Source organism: Pseudochaenichthys georgianus, chromosome 24 (genome assembly GCF_902827115.2).
Source record: "Pseudochaenichthys georgianus chromosome 24, fPseGeo1.2, whole genome shotgun sequence".
In the NCBI taxonomy this organism is placed as follows: domain Eukaryota; kingdom Metazoa; phylum Chordata; class Actinopteri; order Perciformes; family Channichthyidae; genus Pseudochaenichthys; species Pseudochaenichthys georgianus.
The window spans coordinates 23,766,591-23,781,557 of NC_047526.1; the positions used below are offsets into that span (position 1 = coordinate 23,766,591).

General features: G+C 39.8%; 1 protein-coding gene and 1 non-coding gene across 4 annotated transcripts in view; both read right to left on the reverse strand.

Moving 5' to 3' along the window:
- utrn (utrophin) overlaps window positions 1–9,610 on the reverse strand; it is a 195,949-nt gene extending 186,339 nt beyond the window's left edge. For 2 of the 3 annotated variants that reach the window (XM_034076053.2, XM_034076051.2), the window contains exon 1: window positions 98–179. In XM_034076053.2, the coding sequence (XP_033931944.1) occupies window positions 98–179 (82 nt within the window). Of the gene's footprint in view, window positions 1–97; window positions 180–7,166; window positions 7,290–9,181 lie in introns of those variants that run through there. The other variant, XM_034076052.1, reaches the window with a different exon arrangement.
- A 3,758-nt stretch (window positions 9,611–13,368) lies between these two features.
- On the reverse strand, window positions 13,369–13,451 carry trnal-uaa (transfer RNA leucine (anticodon UAA)). Its single transcript has one exon. It is a non-coding gene; the product is annotated as a tRNA-Leu (tRNA).
- Between the last annotated feature and the right edge of the window lie 1,516 nt (window positions 13,452–14,967).

The following is a 14,967-nucleotide window of genomic DNA, read 5'->3' on the forward strand; positions in this document are numbered from 1 at the left end:
CACTGTGAGGTTAGTGCAAACACAGCATAGTTTCCTGTAATGAATCATTGTGACACTTCTCCACAGATACACTACAGATGTGCTCTCGTGCACTCACCTAGATCAAGACTTTTTTCAGGCTTCCCTTTCCTCTTGAAAAAGTTACGCTTTCTCCACGACATCCACTTACTCAAATTCATTATGGAATGCAGGTATTTTTACAACAGAAAAAGAGAGAAAAAGAGCGAGAAAGAAAGAAAAACAAATCCGGAACAGGAAGTGTTGGTGGGTGGGTGAGACACAGAGAAAAGAGAAAGAGGAAGTAGAGGTGCGAGATCACTTATTGAGTACCCTGGGTTTGTTTATCTGGGGTGCTGGGCGGCGCTGTCAGATTTGACATCACACACACATGCTCACACACTCAACAGGAGGGGGAGAAAAGTGAGTGACAAGAGCAGGGACTTCTTCAGGGTGTCATTTAAAAGGTTAGTGACAGGTGACGTAGAGGTGAGTGGGCCATATGTATTGCTGCTAGTGACAGCTGAATCTCCCCTAGAAACACAAAGAACTGACCGGGACAACATTTCTCATTCTCCCAACTAGCAGGGAGCGACGGTAGATAAACATCATCTAAGGTGACCTAAACCCTTCAACACACCCTGGGCCACGGCAGCCACTTCCTTTGCGACCGTTTACATGAAAGTGAAACCTTTGACAATCAAACAAAAAAATGACTCCAAAAAAATGCAAGTCGCAAGGGGCAAGACTGAGGCTTTGCTGCAGACATTTAAAGCAAGTCTAAGAGCCAGCGTAGTGGAACAGGGCAAAGGCCTGAGTCCATTTGCTCATTGACATATTTAGTCCATGAGGGGCAACTGAACAAACAACTGTATTCCCACAGAGAGAAGAGAGTAGAGGGGGAAGGGGGAGGGAAACAGTTGAGAAAGTTAAGTTTCCTGTGGTTTTGTTTTCCCTTTATCCTTTTCTTTACTGAGAGGAAGTAAAGGAGGAATACCAACCCGGACCACTCGTGACCAACTTCCAGAGTCTGATTGTGTTAAATCTACTTCCCTCCCTGGAGACTTGCAGCAGCCGCTGGTGTGCTGGTCACAACTCAGAGGAGTGACTTTGGTGGGGTGAGGCTGGACTTGGCAGTGACTGAAGGAATCAGAGAGCAGAGGGGACTTTCCACAGCAGCATCAGTCATGAAGCCAGAGACAGGCGTCCTCTTCTGTCATCCCATCCTCACACAACACTCCAGAAGCATCCGTCAGAATGAAGCCATGCTAGTGTGCTTATGCACTGGCATTAACATATCTGTGCCTCACACCAATACACACAACATTTGTTAATGGTATTATGTCATATCAAAATCCCTGGTGTGACTACTGGTTAAAAAACCACAACTATGAAGTTATAGATTTTCATTTTGGCCCCAAGTGTGCAGCCCTACTTAATGATAAATGTCCCTATGATTATTATCTCAAAACACAGCAGTTTACAGGACCACAAAATGCAGGATATTACTGCTGCTTTAATGTGTTTTAGGATGATTTTTCCCATTAAAAGATCTTTCCAGAAGTGGTTCCCACTCACAAGAGTATATGCATACAGAGCATATGAGTCAGTGGTCCTACCAAAATTGTAGAGAAAGAAATGGAAAAAGCGGATCTCTCTCATTTCCACAGGCCTCCACCCTTGGAAAAAGTAGATTCCCATGTCTACATTTTTTTTTTTTTTTTAAATCTCCTTGTAGAGGTGCATTACAAGTACAGTAGCCTGTCTTTGACCGTCCCTTTTCTACAGTAGGTCTCTCCCAGTCTGTCCCGTCTATCTCTACCGACCACTCTATGCAACATTGGAAAAACACAAAAATAACAGTTTGTAAAAGATCAGAAATGTTCTAGGTAGAAAAAAGACACAACTGAAGAGTTTTTTGGTATCGGCACAACTTTAACACAGTATTAAAAAAAAGTTGCACTCATATGGTATTGCACCATACGCAGTAAAACAAGTGAGACAAACTTGTTAACTGCCTAAGGTAAAAAAAAACTAACTTTAGCACGATTGAAAAAAAGCATTGAGATGGAGGAATTCAATTCCTTCAAACTGTTTACTCAGAAGAGAAATACCGCTGTAGCTTTAAAGGGTTAATTTAAACTCTCTCTGGGCCTCAGCTCTTTTTTTTGTTTTGGTAAATCCTGTCATGCGAGGGGTCAGAAGGTAGATTGGGCAACGTGGCTTTATAGCCCTAATGAGCTGGGGGAAAGGGGGCAGAGTTGGGGATTTAAACTGGAAGGGCTTGCTTGGAAAAGGGAGATTCACAACAAGAGGAGACTGGTTCTGTGTTTAACAACCACAAGAACATCCAACACTGATCATTTTCTTGCCATTGTCAGCCTTCTCTAGAAGAGTTTTAAATGTCATCTGGCCTGGGCGGGGTGTCTAAATGCCACACACACACACACACACACACACACACACACACACACACACACACACACACACACACACACACACACACACACACACACACACACACACACACACACACACACACACACACACACACACACACACACACACACACACACACACACACACACACACACACACACACACACACACACACACACACACACACACACACACACACACACACACACACACACACACACACACACACACACACACACACACACAGCGTCCCACAGACAGCCACACCCAGGGGAGATGTTTTGGCCAGTGCTCATATTCCTACATTTCCAGCCAGGATTTTGTAGAGATTGTTTCCTCCCACTTCCCATGCAGCCAGATGCAGTGAACAGCAGAGAGACAAACACACTTGAGTCTATATATATTGCTGTGAAGACTCATCCAGCTGCATTCCCTGAGGACAGTGTGCATCCTCAAAGTAAAAGAAAAAGATCATGAGAACCCTCGCTGACCGTAGACCCATACAAGAAAGTGAAGCTCAAACACCAGAGGCAATGAAGAAAACAAATTCAGGACTTGACATCACAGAATGAAGGGGCGGCCGCAGTGAAAGCTCCTTTGTTTTGATCTGTGCATAACACTGCAATAACTGCTCGAACAAGCTTTCACTGTCATGGCTACATGGTAATTATCACTTCAGATAACTTTAATGTTTTATTCATTCTTGATGAGCATACAGTATGTTTCCAAACATGCACTCACACACCAGCTGGAACTTTTCAAAGTGGTCGGTCCACCCTGCTAGCAGCGGCCAGAGCTAGAATTAAGGATCCATGACGTGTATCTGAGCTAGTTTGGTGACAATTCTTCAGAGAATTGTCACCACACCCTCCACATGGTGACAATCACATTCTTGTTCTCTTGTAAGATACAACAATATGTCATTTAATAGTACAGCATGTCACACCCAAGTAAATGGCCCTCTGTATGAACCTGACGTGACACTTGGTTTAATACACAGAACCTAAATAATGGTCAATCAAACCAGTCGGGAAAGCTTTCAGTTCATACTTTGACCTTCTTTCAATGAAGAAATGCTATTCAGTTTGGATAAAACCGATGCAACCTATTGTGGTTTTAAACAAACTGTTGTGGCGTCACAGAAACCTCAACCAAGTCCATATCTAATAGCAGCTCATCACAGGATGCTGATTGGTCCGTAGCAGTGTGATTTGGACACAAAGGTGCCGCTTGAAGCCTGACAATATGGATTTTTTAATCATCTTGTGTTCCCGCATTTTTTGTTATTTGCAAGAATCCAGCTAATCTGTGTTTAGCTTAACAGGAAAAATCCAGAAGGTAAAAAGTAAAAGATTCAACAAAGAAAACCCAAGTTCAAAGCTGTATGAACCCATGCCACTAAATCTAAAGTATGCATTTGGGGACTGATGCCGCTTGTCTTACATTATCAAATGCACAGAGAATAACAGGAGAGAGTAATGATCGATGGGAAGAAAGCGTATAAAAAACAATAGAGGATAAAAAGACAGAGAAGACAAAAGACCACTCAGGTAATCAGAGATGTATTGGTCTGCACACTGGATTGGGTAGGGGGAGGGGAAGGGCTAGCAGGATAGGTAGATAAGGCTTCAGGGTGTTAAGGGTAAGCCAACCAGGACTTCGTAAAAGTAACTACTCCTTAACATCTGTTTGAGCCCTTTGAGAACTGTTGTGCCATGAGGCGAACAACACACATCTAGTTCTCAACAGAGTTCAGCCTTGTAGGTCAACTTCAGGGCAGCAAGTAATGATATCTTTCATTCCAGGTTGTCTACCCATCGGTTCCAAGTGATAACTTCTAATTGCTTGTTTAAAGATGAACTGAAAATGAAAAAGAAAGTTATTTTTATTTGATAAATGTCTCAAACTGTTATAATCAAATAGTTTTCTGTCTATCGACTAATTTCTTCAACACTGGACAGTCCTGAAAATCTTTAAAAGTGACTTTACGGTATTTCCAGTGGCACACAAAATACTGAAATGCAACACCAACCTGGTATTGTAGCAATGAAGGCTGTACTTAAAACATTTGACCAAGACAATAAATCTTACATGACAGGTACATTTTGGTTGTATGTTTCAATGCTTAAACCCGTCCATCACACAATAAAGTTACTACCAAAGGAGAGTCATTTATTCCAGCGTCACACGGTTCTACCCTGCACATTTGTCTCGCTATCGCCACTTCATTGCAGCTTGCGTAAAATCCTGACGTGCTGGAAAACATGAGCCACCCCTCAAGAGGCATGAGTGTGCATGCATACGTGTGTGAACGGGAAGGACTGTCTGTCCTCCATCATAAGAGGCAGAGAGACAACACACAGCACTGTCGCCTCAGCACTCACCGGAGTGGTGATCTCACTGAAGTTTACATATGGGCCAAACAGCAGCTGAAATAACTCAAACAAACCTTCTATTAACCAAGTGTGTTAACTCTTTCTGGAGGATCATGACGACCGGTGTTGACAATCAGTAATGATGACAAAAAAGAGGAATGTAAATTCTTCAGCCATTCAAACATGGCAGCCGGTGGGGATCACATGAACAAGAGCGCTAATGCTCTCCTCACAAGGCTCGTCTCAGCTGTGAAAACAACCTTCCACCTGCCCACCACACACACATACACACACACACAAACACAAACACACCTGCTTGTCAGTCACCTCTCAAAGCACTATTTCAGCTCCATGTAGGCTACAGCCCTCTCTCTTTCTCACCCTCCATCTCCCCGTCTCCATTTCTGACCCAACAGCAGACAGACCTGGGTTTGTGAAGCTGTCACAGGATCAATTTTAACAAGCAGCCTCTATAGTCAGGGTGGAGCAATGCATATTCCACATGTGCTGGGAGAATTATGAATTGTCTTATTGTAGAGTGTGCAGCCCTGGTTTGACCTGGTTTTGTTCACATACTCTTCCAATTATGAAGTAGAACACCTCATTTCAGACATATCTCTGTCGGCTGCACACACACCAGAAAAGTCTGTTTAAAGTGAGGGTGAGAACCGATTGGGCAAAAGCTTACACAACAGCGTGCACGGCAATTTTTGGCGGGTTGATTTAGTGTACAGCTAAGCTACGTGCTTAATTTCTCCCTCTTTGCCATAAGAGAAAACATTTCCTTTGGGGTTGCTAGGGAAACCTGGATCTTTGTAATAAAAGCATTGCGGTCTGGTCGTGAGCATTGTAAATTACAAACTGCATCGGCACGGAGGAATTCAGGGGCTGGACGGGTGTGGAAAGCTGGCATATGGATAGGACTGAATACATTTACCCACTTTTCTTATTATTACTTTTTCTATTTCGCAGTTACAGTAGAGAGAGTGAAACAGCAAGGACAGAGAGTTGGCAGGGGGACTATGAAGGGAAGTCCCACAGATCTGACTGAAGCACATGCCACCGCTCTATGATGCCAACATAATATGATGAATTCAGGCTACAAATTACAGTTAAAAAAAAGCCAAAATAATAACAGACCCATGACTGTCTGCCTTAAGTTGATGGGAAAAACATTCAGTTAACATAGTTTGTTCACTAATACAATAGTTGACTGATTAGAAAGGTGGAATGCAATGTAAAACTACCTGCTATCGGAGCCAGATTCACTGAACGACAATCATTCAAACCCACTACGACCCACGCTGGATCGAACAGTCGGGGAGAACAACTCCCCCGTGGTACATAACATAATCAATTTTTTGTTTCTTGGATGAAGTTAAAAAAGAGCCTTTTTAGAAACATCGCTCAAAACGGATACTTTCAATTTTACATTAAGCCATTATGTTTTAAAAATCCTCTATTAACTTCTTAAATGGTCACTTTCATGTTTATCAACCTTGTCAGCCTAATAAACAAGTACTTATATATGAATTTGATAAAAACAGAGTCTGAAATAAAGCTTTGTGAGCGTCAGATTTAAGTCCTGTATGAAAAGAAGACAGGATGATTATGACACGGTTTCATCTTTTTTTCATGCATCCCTTTTATAAGTCACAGATCAACATTGTGTTGATCCTCACACCAACACAATGCTATGCAAAATGATAACACAAGAACCAAGTCACTTGAAGTCCCTTCCTCATCCATAGCCAGCAAGAAATTCCATCTTTCATCATAGATGGTCTCACAATATCAGGTGATATTTTGCTGATGTTTACAGTTTTCTCATCCAGAGCACTCCTCCTGCCAGAGCAACAACTTGTCAGTGTGTCTGTTCCTCTCTCGGAGGGTGGCGTCTACAAAAGATGAACCTATGGACTGAACCACAGAGAAAGGGATCACAGGGTGCGGCTCTTTAAACCCATCCCTGCATTCTTGTCTTCCCTTTTCTCCGCTGCCATTGGTCACCTTGACTGTTACTTTCTCTTTTTTCCTTGCAAACGTGTTACAATCAACCATCTCCTGTTTTCTTCGAGCCTTTGTTGCTTTAATTTGCTTCTGTCCCGTTTCCCTTGCCTCCATGGGAACAGAGGTTAACCATGCACAACAGGATTTTTGGCTGTGTCAGTGTTTCCTTTCAGTGACTGCTCTTATGCACGTACAACCAAACCTTTTTAATATGACACAACCGGATAATCTGATTATTTATCAGACATCATTTGGTTCATGCGAGCACACTGTAGGAGAGGTGTGTCCTGTATAGAGCAGCAAACATTAAACAGAGCCTTGAGGTAATAAATCTCTAAAACATACCAGATCTCCACTTGATGATGTCGTTGAACTCTTCGTTGGCTCCGCCCTCTGCAGTGTCCCTGTGTGATGCCATGTCAGCCAATAAATGTAACACTTGATATAATTCCAGCCCTTGTTCTGCACCTGTAAGAAACAATAAAACATAAGATCCTTTCTGCTTTAATGTGACTTTAATCTGTGGTAATAGCTCTAGAGAGTGGACGTGTCATATGCCAATGAGCAAACCAGTCAAACATGGTCACATAGCACGCAGGAATGATCTGACACTTCTTAAGGAACACCGTAGGTCATTAAAACACTAACAGGTGCTTGAGACTTCACCTCCATATCCGCTGAACAATGCTGGCGAGGAAACACACTCTCAAGGCTTTAGGCTGACAATCTGGTGGTTGATTTATGTCTCTAACAACTCCTAGTAGTGTAATTGATGCTGTAATAATGCACAATCATAGTGTAGACTTTGTAAAGACTCAGGAACCAACTAACCAATACACTTAGAGATGTGAAAATCCTTTGGTCAGACACCATTTGTTTTGCTGTGCTCATGTTGCTTTGGTTGGTCGCCACTAACCATCATCCACAGCTAACACTTGTCAAATCTAAAGCTTTCTTCTAATGTTGAACTTCAAGTTGAATTATAAAGTATTTCCACTAAATATGTAGTAAGATTTGATTTAAAACATAGTCAAACTATACTGTAATGATTTGCATTTGGTCATTATCTAATTTGTTAAGTTAGGGCCATGATAATGATCATTATGTAGGTAGCTAGAGCATCCTGCAAGACTGCAGACAGTTGGTAAGGTTTATCATCATGCAACCAGTGATGCGTTTCATTGGTTTATTTAAGTGTGTTTAGGTTAGTTAGTTAGTTAGTTAGTTAGTTAGTTAGTTAGTTAGTTAGTTAGTTAGTTAGTTAGTTAGTTAGTTCAACCTTTTTCCAGGAAAGGGAACCCTTGACTGCTTCTTGAAAGTGGTGAATCTCAAGTTATGGGCTCAAGTGATAAGTGTTTCCTTTAGGGGATTCATGAAATATGTGAATGACTTGTCATGTGCAAATATTTTCGAATGTTCCTGTGTTTTCTATCAGTTTCATAATGACCACTATGGTGGGTGCCTAACTTTCAGAAGCTGCAAATGAAACACCATCTGTAATAATCTCCTAATGTTAAAATGTGACTCAAATTAATAGGTCAGCTGTTAATGCACTTATTTTTCTGCATCTTGTTGCAGATTTAGAAATCTGCTTAGGTGTAATGCTTGTGGTCTGTTTTAATTCAGGCTGTTATCCTTTCATTAAAAACTCAACCATGTCCACTCCTAAAATAGTTTGCTTTTACCATGAAAGGAGTGCATGTTCCTGTTTTATCAGGCAGTACTTGGTGAGTTACAGTTCTTGAGGGATGATGCAAGACCCAAAAATAACAACTGTAAGCTCAAGGAAGGGACACACACATTTGTGTAGCTGGTGTCTTTACAATTTCGGTTCCTCTCACTGGGAGAGGAGTAGTTTTGACATCAGTGGCAAACAACTGAAAGGATACAACAGAGAGTTTACATTTGAAGCTGTGAACCTCAAGGGTAGTTCAGTACTTTCTAGATTGATTTCAACAAGAGCAGTGTCAATGGCTTGGCTTAATAACAATACATTTTAAGTAACTTTGTGTATTGTGTTAACCTGACGTGATAAACACCTTCCCGACAAGACTTAACACCATGATACTGCTAAAAGAAAATACAAAAAGGAACTTGCAAATCTATTATGGCCTTGCTGTAGTTAATTTTTATCTCCAAGGTATGACTGGTATTTAGAGCTTAACTTTTCAAACTGGTTGCAATGTACACTAACAGCTAGCTACGCGTAAAGTAGGTAAGAAAGTTATTGTTTGACGTCTTTTTTTAACGTTTTAACTTTTTACAGTTTCACCGTCTGACTTCAAACTGCAAAATAACCAAGATAATGCGTTTATTAATGTTACATGTTAACAAACATCATGGATACAAATCTCACTCACCTCTGCTGTCACCAAGGAGTCAGGAGACGTGCTCCCTCACAACAAGTCCCAAACGTGTAGAGTATGGACCTTTATATATACAGTCTATGGTATGGACACACAAACAATGTAAAGTGTAGTGGAAAAGTACATTCGAAAACGCATATCCAATTCATTTAAGGCATTTTCAACTCAGAGAGGCACTCTTCTTAACTACCAAGCTAACTAAAATGAACCGTCCTCGAGCGCACCCAGTCTCCACAATGTGTTTAAAAAAAAGCTTTCAGAGACGCCTGTTTGCACCGCAGCAAACTACCGTAGTGTTTAAAGCACACGGCAGGCTGACTCTTGGAAACGGAGAGATGGTTATTACGTTTCACGGGTGAACGCCGCGGTACGGTGGACTCAGGTCCCACAACTTTATTCCTGTTGCTTACTTGACTCTTTCTCCCTGCCGCTAACACCAACGTCAAGCTCCAGAGTTAGCTACACATACCGGAAATGCTGCAACAGGTCCTTCAAAGTAAAAGAGACTGAACATACCAGCATTTAATCTTGTTTCTGATCTTCTACAAACATTTTTTTTTATTTAAAGTAGATACTTGCTGAAAGAATAGACCACTTTTTTTTAAATATTCCGTATGTAATTTACATTCATCCATTTTAGAACTCCCGCTTATCCGTGGTAGGGTCGCGGGGGTAGCAGTTCCAGCAGAGAGCCCCAAACTTTCTTTTCCCTGGCCACATCAACCAGCTCTGACTGGGGGATCCCAAGGCGCTCCCAGGCCAGCGAAGAGATATAATCCCTCCACCTGGTTTTAGGTCTACCCCTTGGTCTCTTCCCAGCTGGACGTGCCTGGAACACCTCCCTAGGGAGGCGCCCAGGTGGTATCCTAACTAGGTGCCCGAACCACCTCAACTGGCTCCTTTCGATATATAATTTCATACATATATATTATTTAGATCTGTTTTATGGTAAAATATAAATCAGAAAATGTAGACACTATTGACTATGTGAATATTCTAGGTAAATATGTTTATAATAAATAGGTAGTTAAACGTGTATCGCTTCCATTTCAGTCTTAAGTGTATTTTACCTTCTAATTTATTGTGTCTGCTTACCTGGATGTTTCTCGCATTTGTAATTGTGATTTTCCATCAGTTACACAACTGTTGATGAAATGGTGTCCTTCGTCTCTGTATAGTAATTTAATTTTCCTCGTTTTAAATAAACTACTGTGGCTTCCAGCTAAAGATGTCCTGCTACCCCTTACATTACATGTACAACATTTCCTAAATATATATGACATGAATTATGAATTAAAGATCAGTAATATAATGAAATTACTTGATCTCTCAATTTGACATTAGAAAGCTAAATGTTTCGTTTCTCACTTTTATTTTGAAGTTTTTAACTGGAACCTCTTTGTTCACTCCGGGAAATTGACGGTGGTCTTGAGGTTTTCCCTCGGGCTCTAAAAGTTTTTCCTGACGCGGAGATGGAAACATGGCGCGGTGGGCGTCACGTGACGTAACACCAGCGAAACCAGTGATTCCCACTGGGAGACACAACACTTTACAAGAAACTTTAACTGTGGAATAAAAACTGGAATGTTTAGTAGGCCAAGGGGCGAGGCTTTCCACAACTATTTAAACAAGGCATTTACCCAATATATTTCTTACATTTATGTGTAATGTGACAGAGATTACTTTAATCAAAAGAATGATGACTATATGCAGTGATCGAAAAAAGGTATACAGAAATAAAAATAGCAATTTCACAGTGAAAAAACGATGATGAAAATCCTTTTATTCAAAATCCTACTGATTTACATTTACTAAATACATACAAGTTTTTTGTATTTCACTGAAATACAAAAAACTTAAAAATGTATTTTGTCAGTATAATTACATGATATTTGATTAGTAATAATAATAATATCAGAATCAGATTTATATTACTGATATGATAACATATACACAGCTTCATTCAAATGCTGTTACATGGCTGAGTTCATTTGAACTACTTTTTACACTATTGGTTAGTTTAATCTATAATTGATCATGTGTTATGTAAATGATTAATCTGAAAAGCAACTAAATGGTATACTCAGATTAATTCTAAAGTACAATGTTTCCTTCCTCAATGTGGTGAACTATAAAATAAGGTGGCAAGAAATTGAAATACTAGAATGATTTCATGCAAACATCAAACAGTTCACTAAATAATACAAATCTTTATTCAGATTGCATCTTCCACTTGAAGTGCATATTAAAACCAAAAAGAGCAGACCATTTAACACTTAACATGTACAAATAAAAGTACAATAAAAACAATCCAGTAACAATCCCAACCATAAGAACAACAAAAGCCTTTAACATTACCACACATTACCTCATCTATTATCGTTTCATTTTATTATACTGCATGATGTGTTTCCAGTACCTGAGGAAAATGACATTTGGAAAGCGTCCCTGAGGCTTTGTGGATGCAGAGATGTTGATCGTACATCTTAAGCGCTCATCCTTCCTCCTCCCTATTCTCAGTTATCAGGGATCTGTTGTTGATGCTTTCTCACATCCCCAAAGAAGAAGCTCAAGTTCATTCACTAGTGCTCACTTAGGGCCTCAAACACCTATCAAGTGACAGCCCTTTTTGTAGGTGGTGAGTATGAGTGAGACAGGGGACAGGTGGGAATACTCACTTATGGTTAACTGAAACAATATGTTAACTGATAAGTACAAAAAACATCTATTAGTATCAAAACTCCAGTGTAGGCAAATGCCGTATGCACATGTTATATTGAATGTGTCACATAACTGCTACATATAGCCTACATAATATAACATGTATTGTGCTTGTTTACACTGCAGCACAAAATACCTATATAAATGAATTTCAAGGAAGCTTCAAAACGCTAATTTCAGTCCTATCTTCTTGCATCCATGTGACTAGTGTGACAAACTTCTGAATAAGACTTTGAAAGAGTTACAGATGTGTGTTGAGAAGCGTTTCCTGTGGCAGTTGAAGATGACTAGGTATCCATGAGTCCAAGGCATCGCCCTTACTGTGAAATTATAGGGTGAAAATGTGCAGGCCTTCAATGAGCCAGAGATGGACAAAAGCCGAACGACTGAAATAAAGGATTAGACTGCCCTCTTCTGTCGAAAAGATGAAAATGCTACTTAAAGACAGACATTAATGTGGACGGATAAACGAGAAAATACATACATTTATGCGGAAACCACCGCTGCCGCCAGATCGGCTGTGCAATCTCTAAAATGTTGAGAATATTGGCCAATTAGCGTGCGAGCTCGAACATTCGTTGTCCAATTATGTTCCTGGCTCCAACATTGTTATAACATTTGACCAATCACGGCGAATAAATGTTTAAGAATAGAAGGCAATGTTGCTGCTAGTTTTGTTTTGCTGACTTTTTTCCGGCAAACGACGGACGATATCAAAGTTTACAAGTCGTTATGAACATGGTGAGTCTTGATACAGTGTTGTATGATACAACTGTAAGTGTATAACTCATGTAAACTGTTGTGTAGTGTTGTCATTTAGATTAATTCAGCTAATAACGTTACAAACTCTCTGTTATCTGACACCCGTGCATCGTGTAAACAAGGGAAGCTAAGTTTACGAATGGTTATTAACGTGGTTAGTCTTACTGTTGTATATATATATAACCATTGTATAACTCATTTTAACTGTTGTGTCGTGGTTTTACAGGCTGCACACCCTCAGACAGCTTCAGTGCCTGGCAAGTAATTATATATTTCATTTCATACTGTGTAGTAGAGCATCAGCAGTGTATTTACCTGTGTTAAGGTTATTTATGATCTTTATTAAAACATGTTTACAAAGGCTGCTGACTCCGGGACTGTGTGAGTCTCCAAACGCTGTTTTGAAGGACTGGAGGGAAGTTAAATTTCATTATTTGATCACAGTAGATATTTAATCATTACTTACACAAGTCTTACAGAGGACATTTATTTTCCATTGTTTTCACATTAATCCAGTTACCAATACACTTTTAAGCCAGTGTATTTACTTCTCGTATCTGCTAAAATAACTCAAATGTCAGTTAATGACTTCGACATATGTATAAGCTGCTTACTTTGCTGTATTCTATTATGAATGCTCTTTTTCGGAGACACTGTTTTTGTTATTAGGTCATTGGCAGAAACAACAACAAAAAATCTACCAGGAGTGGGGTTCGAACCCACGCGGACATATGTCCATTGGATCTTAAGTCCAACGCCTTAACCACTCGGCCATCCTGGTGTCTACACCGCGTTCTGACACTTTTCTACTTGAAAAACACCAGGAAGAAGAGGAACAGACATTGTATGATTGTTGTATTTCATCCTCAGAATCGACGCGCTAGCAATGAACACCATTATAACAATACTCACATATGAACAATGCGTCACTCACGAGCATAGGTCACGAGTAGCTTTATGGGGATAGCCATAGTTGCTAGCCATTATGCTAGCGCAGTGTTAGCAGCTAGCTGTTGTGCTAACTTTAGTAATGGCATAGGCCTCCTGGAGTAAACGTGTTCATGTCATACGTTGAAACACTGATGTATACAAATAATTCGAATGCAGCCTTACAAGCAAAGCATTATTTTTGCCGTTTGTGTTCCCAGTAAGAGACTAACTTTAGAAAAGGTTTCAAGTCACCAACTTAAGATAATACAACGTAAATCGTAATAATACTCACTATAGGCCTACTCAGACTCCGCCTCCTCTCCGCTGCAATTTAAGATACAAATATTATACTTTTTACTTAACTACACTTATCTGACAACTGTAATAACTATATTCTTTGCATTTTACGACTGAATCCAATAAGTACAATTATGTCGAAGTGAAATAAACAACCAAACAGTGATAGCCTTTCAACTGTTGTGCTTCACTTTTGATTTAGAAACGTCTTTCACTTAGGGAACCAATGTTGTTTTCAATACCTTCATGCTCATTAGTGAAAATTATGGAAACATATTTTAACAGAAGATCTTTTTTTCAGTAGCTTCCATGTGACCAATACTAGATATTATGACTTCACTGGACAAATAAGACACAACTCTTTAACTGGGTTCTACCAGAGCCCTAGAGATACTAAATATATATATATATATATATATATATATATATATATATATATAACTTAGTATCTCTAGGGCTCTGAGTTCTACTAAAACAATTAAGCATGCTTTTACAACATCCAACTTTGGAACCTTTATTATCTAAGCTGATAGCCATAACTATTATGTTTCATGTTGTAATCAAATTAATCTGGGCCTATTATTGAACATAGTACAGAGCACCAAGAAGAAATGCAAACAAGAGCCCAGTGGCGTTTTGCCCCAAGCAAATAAAATTGGACAATGTAAGATTTGCAGGTTATTCCACTAAGAAAAAGGCAAGTACATGAGTGGACTGATTCACCCCTAAACACACAAATGTGTCTGCATCATTTGCCTTCTTTTAGGAGCTTACAGTTTGACATAATGTAATTAAAAACTATCACTACAATTTTAAAATCAGAAAATAGATTCAGTTATGTCATGGGCTCATGCGACAGTTCCTTGAGGTGAGGAAGTAGTGTTTACATTGGAATAAGGGACCACAAATAACTGTATTAATGTTATATGTGTTAACCTAAAATAAATAAGTAATGTAGGTGTTTTTCCTAAGTTATGTACTTCCGGTCCGCCGGCGTGTGATGCTCATGGTTAGCATTCAGTTCATCACGTGCGATGTTAATATCAGAGAGACTCCAGAAAGCTGATGTA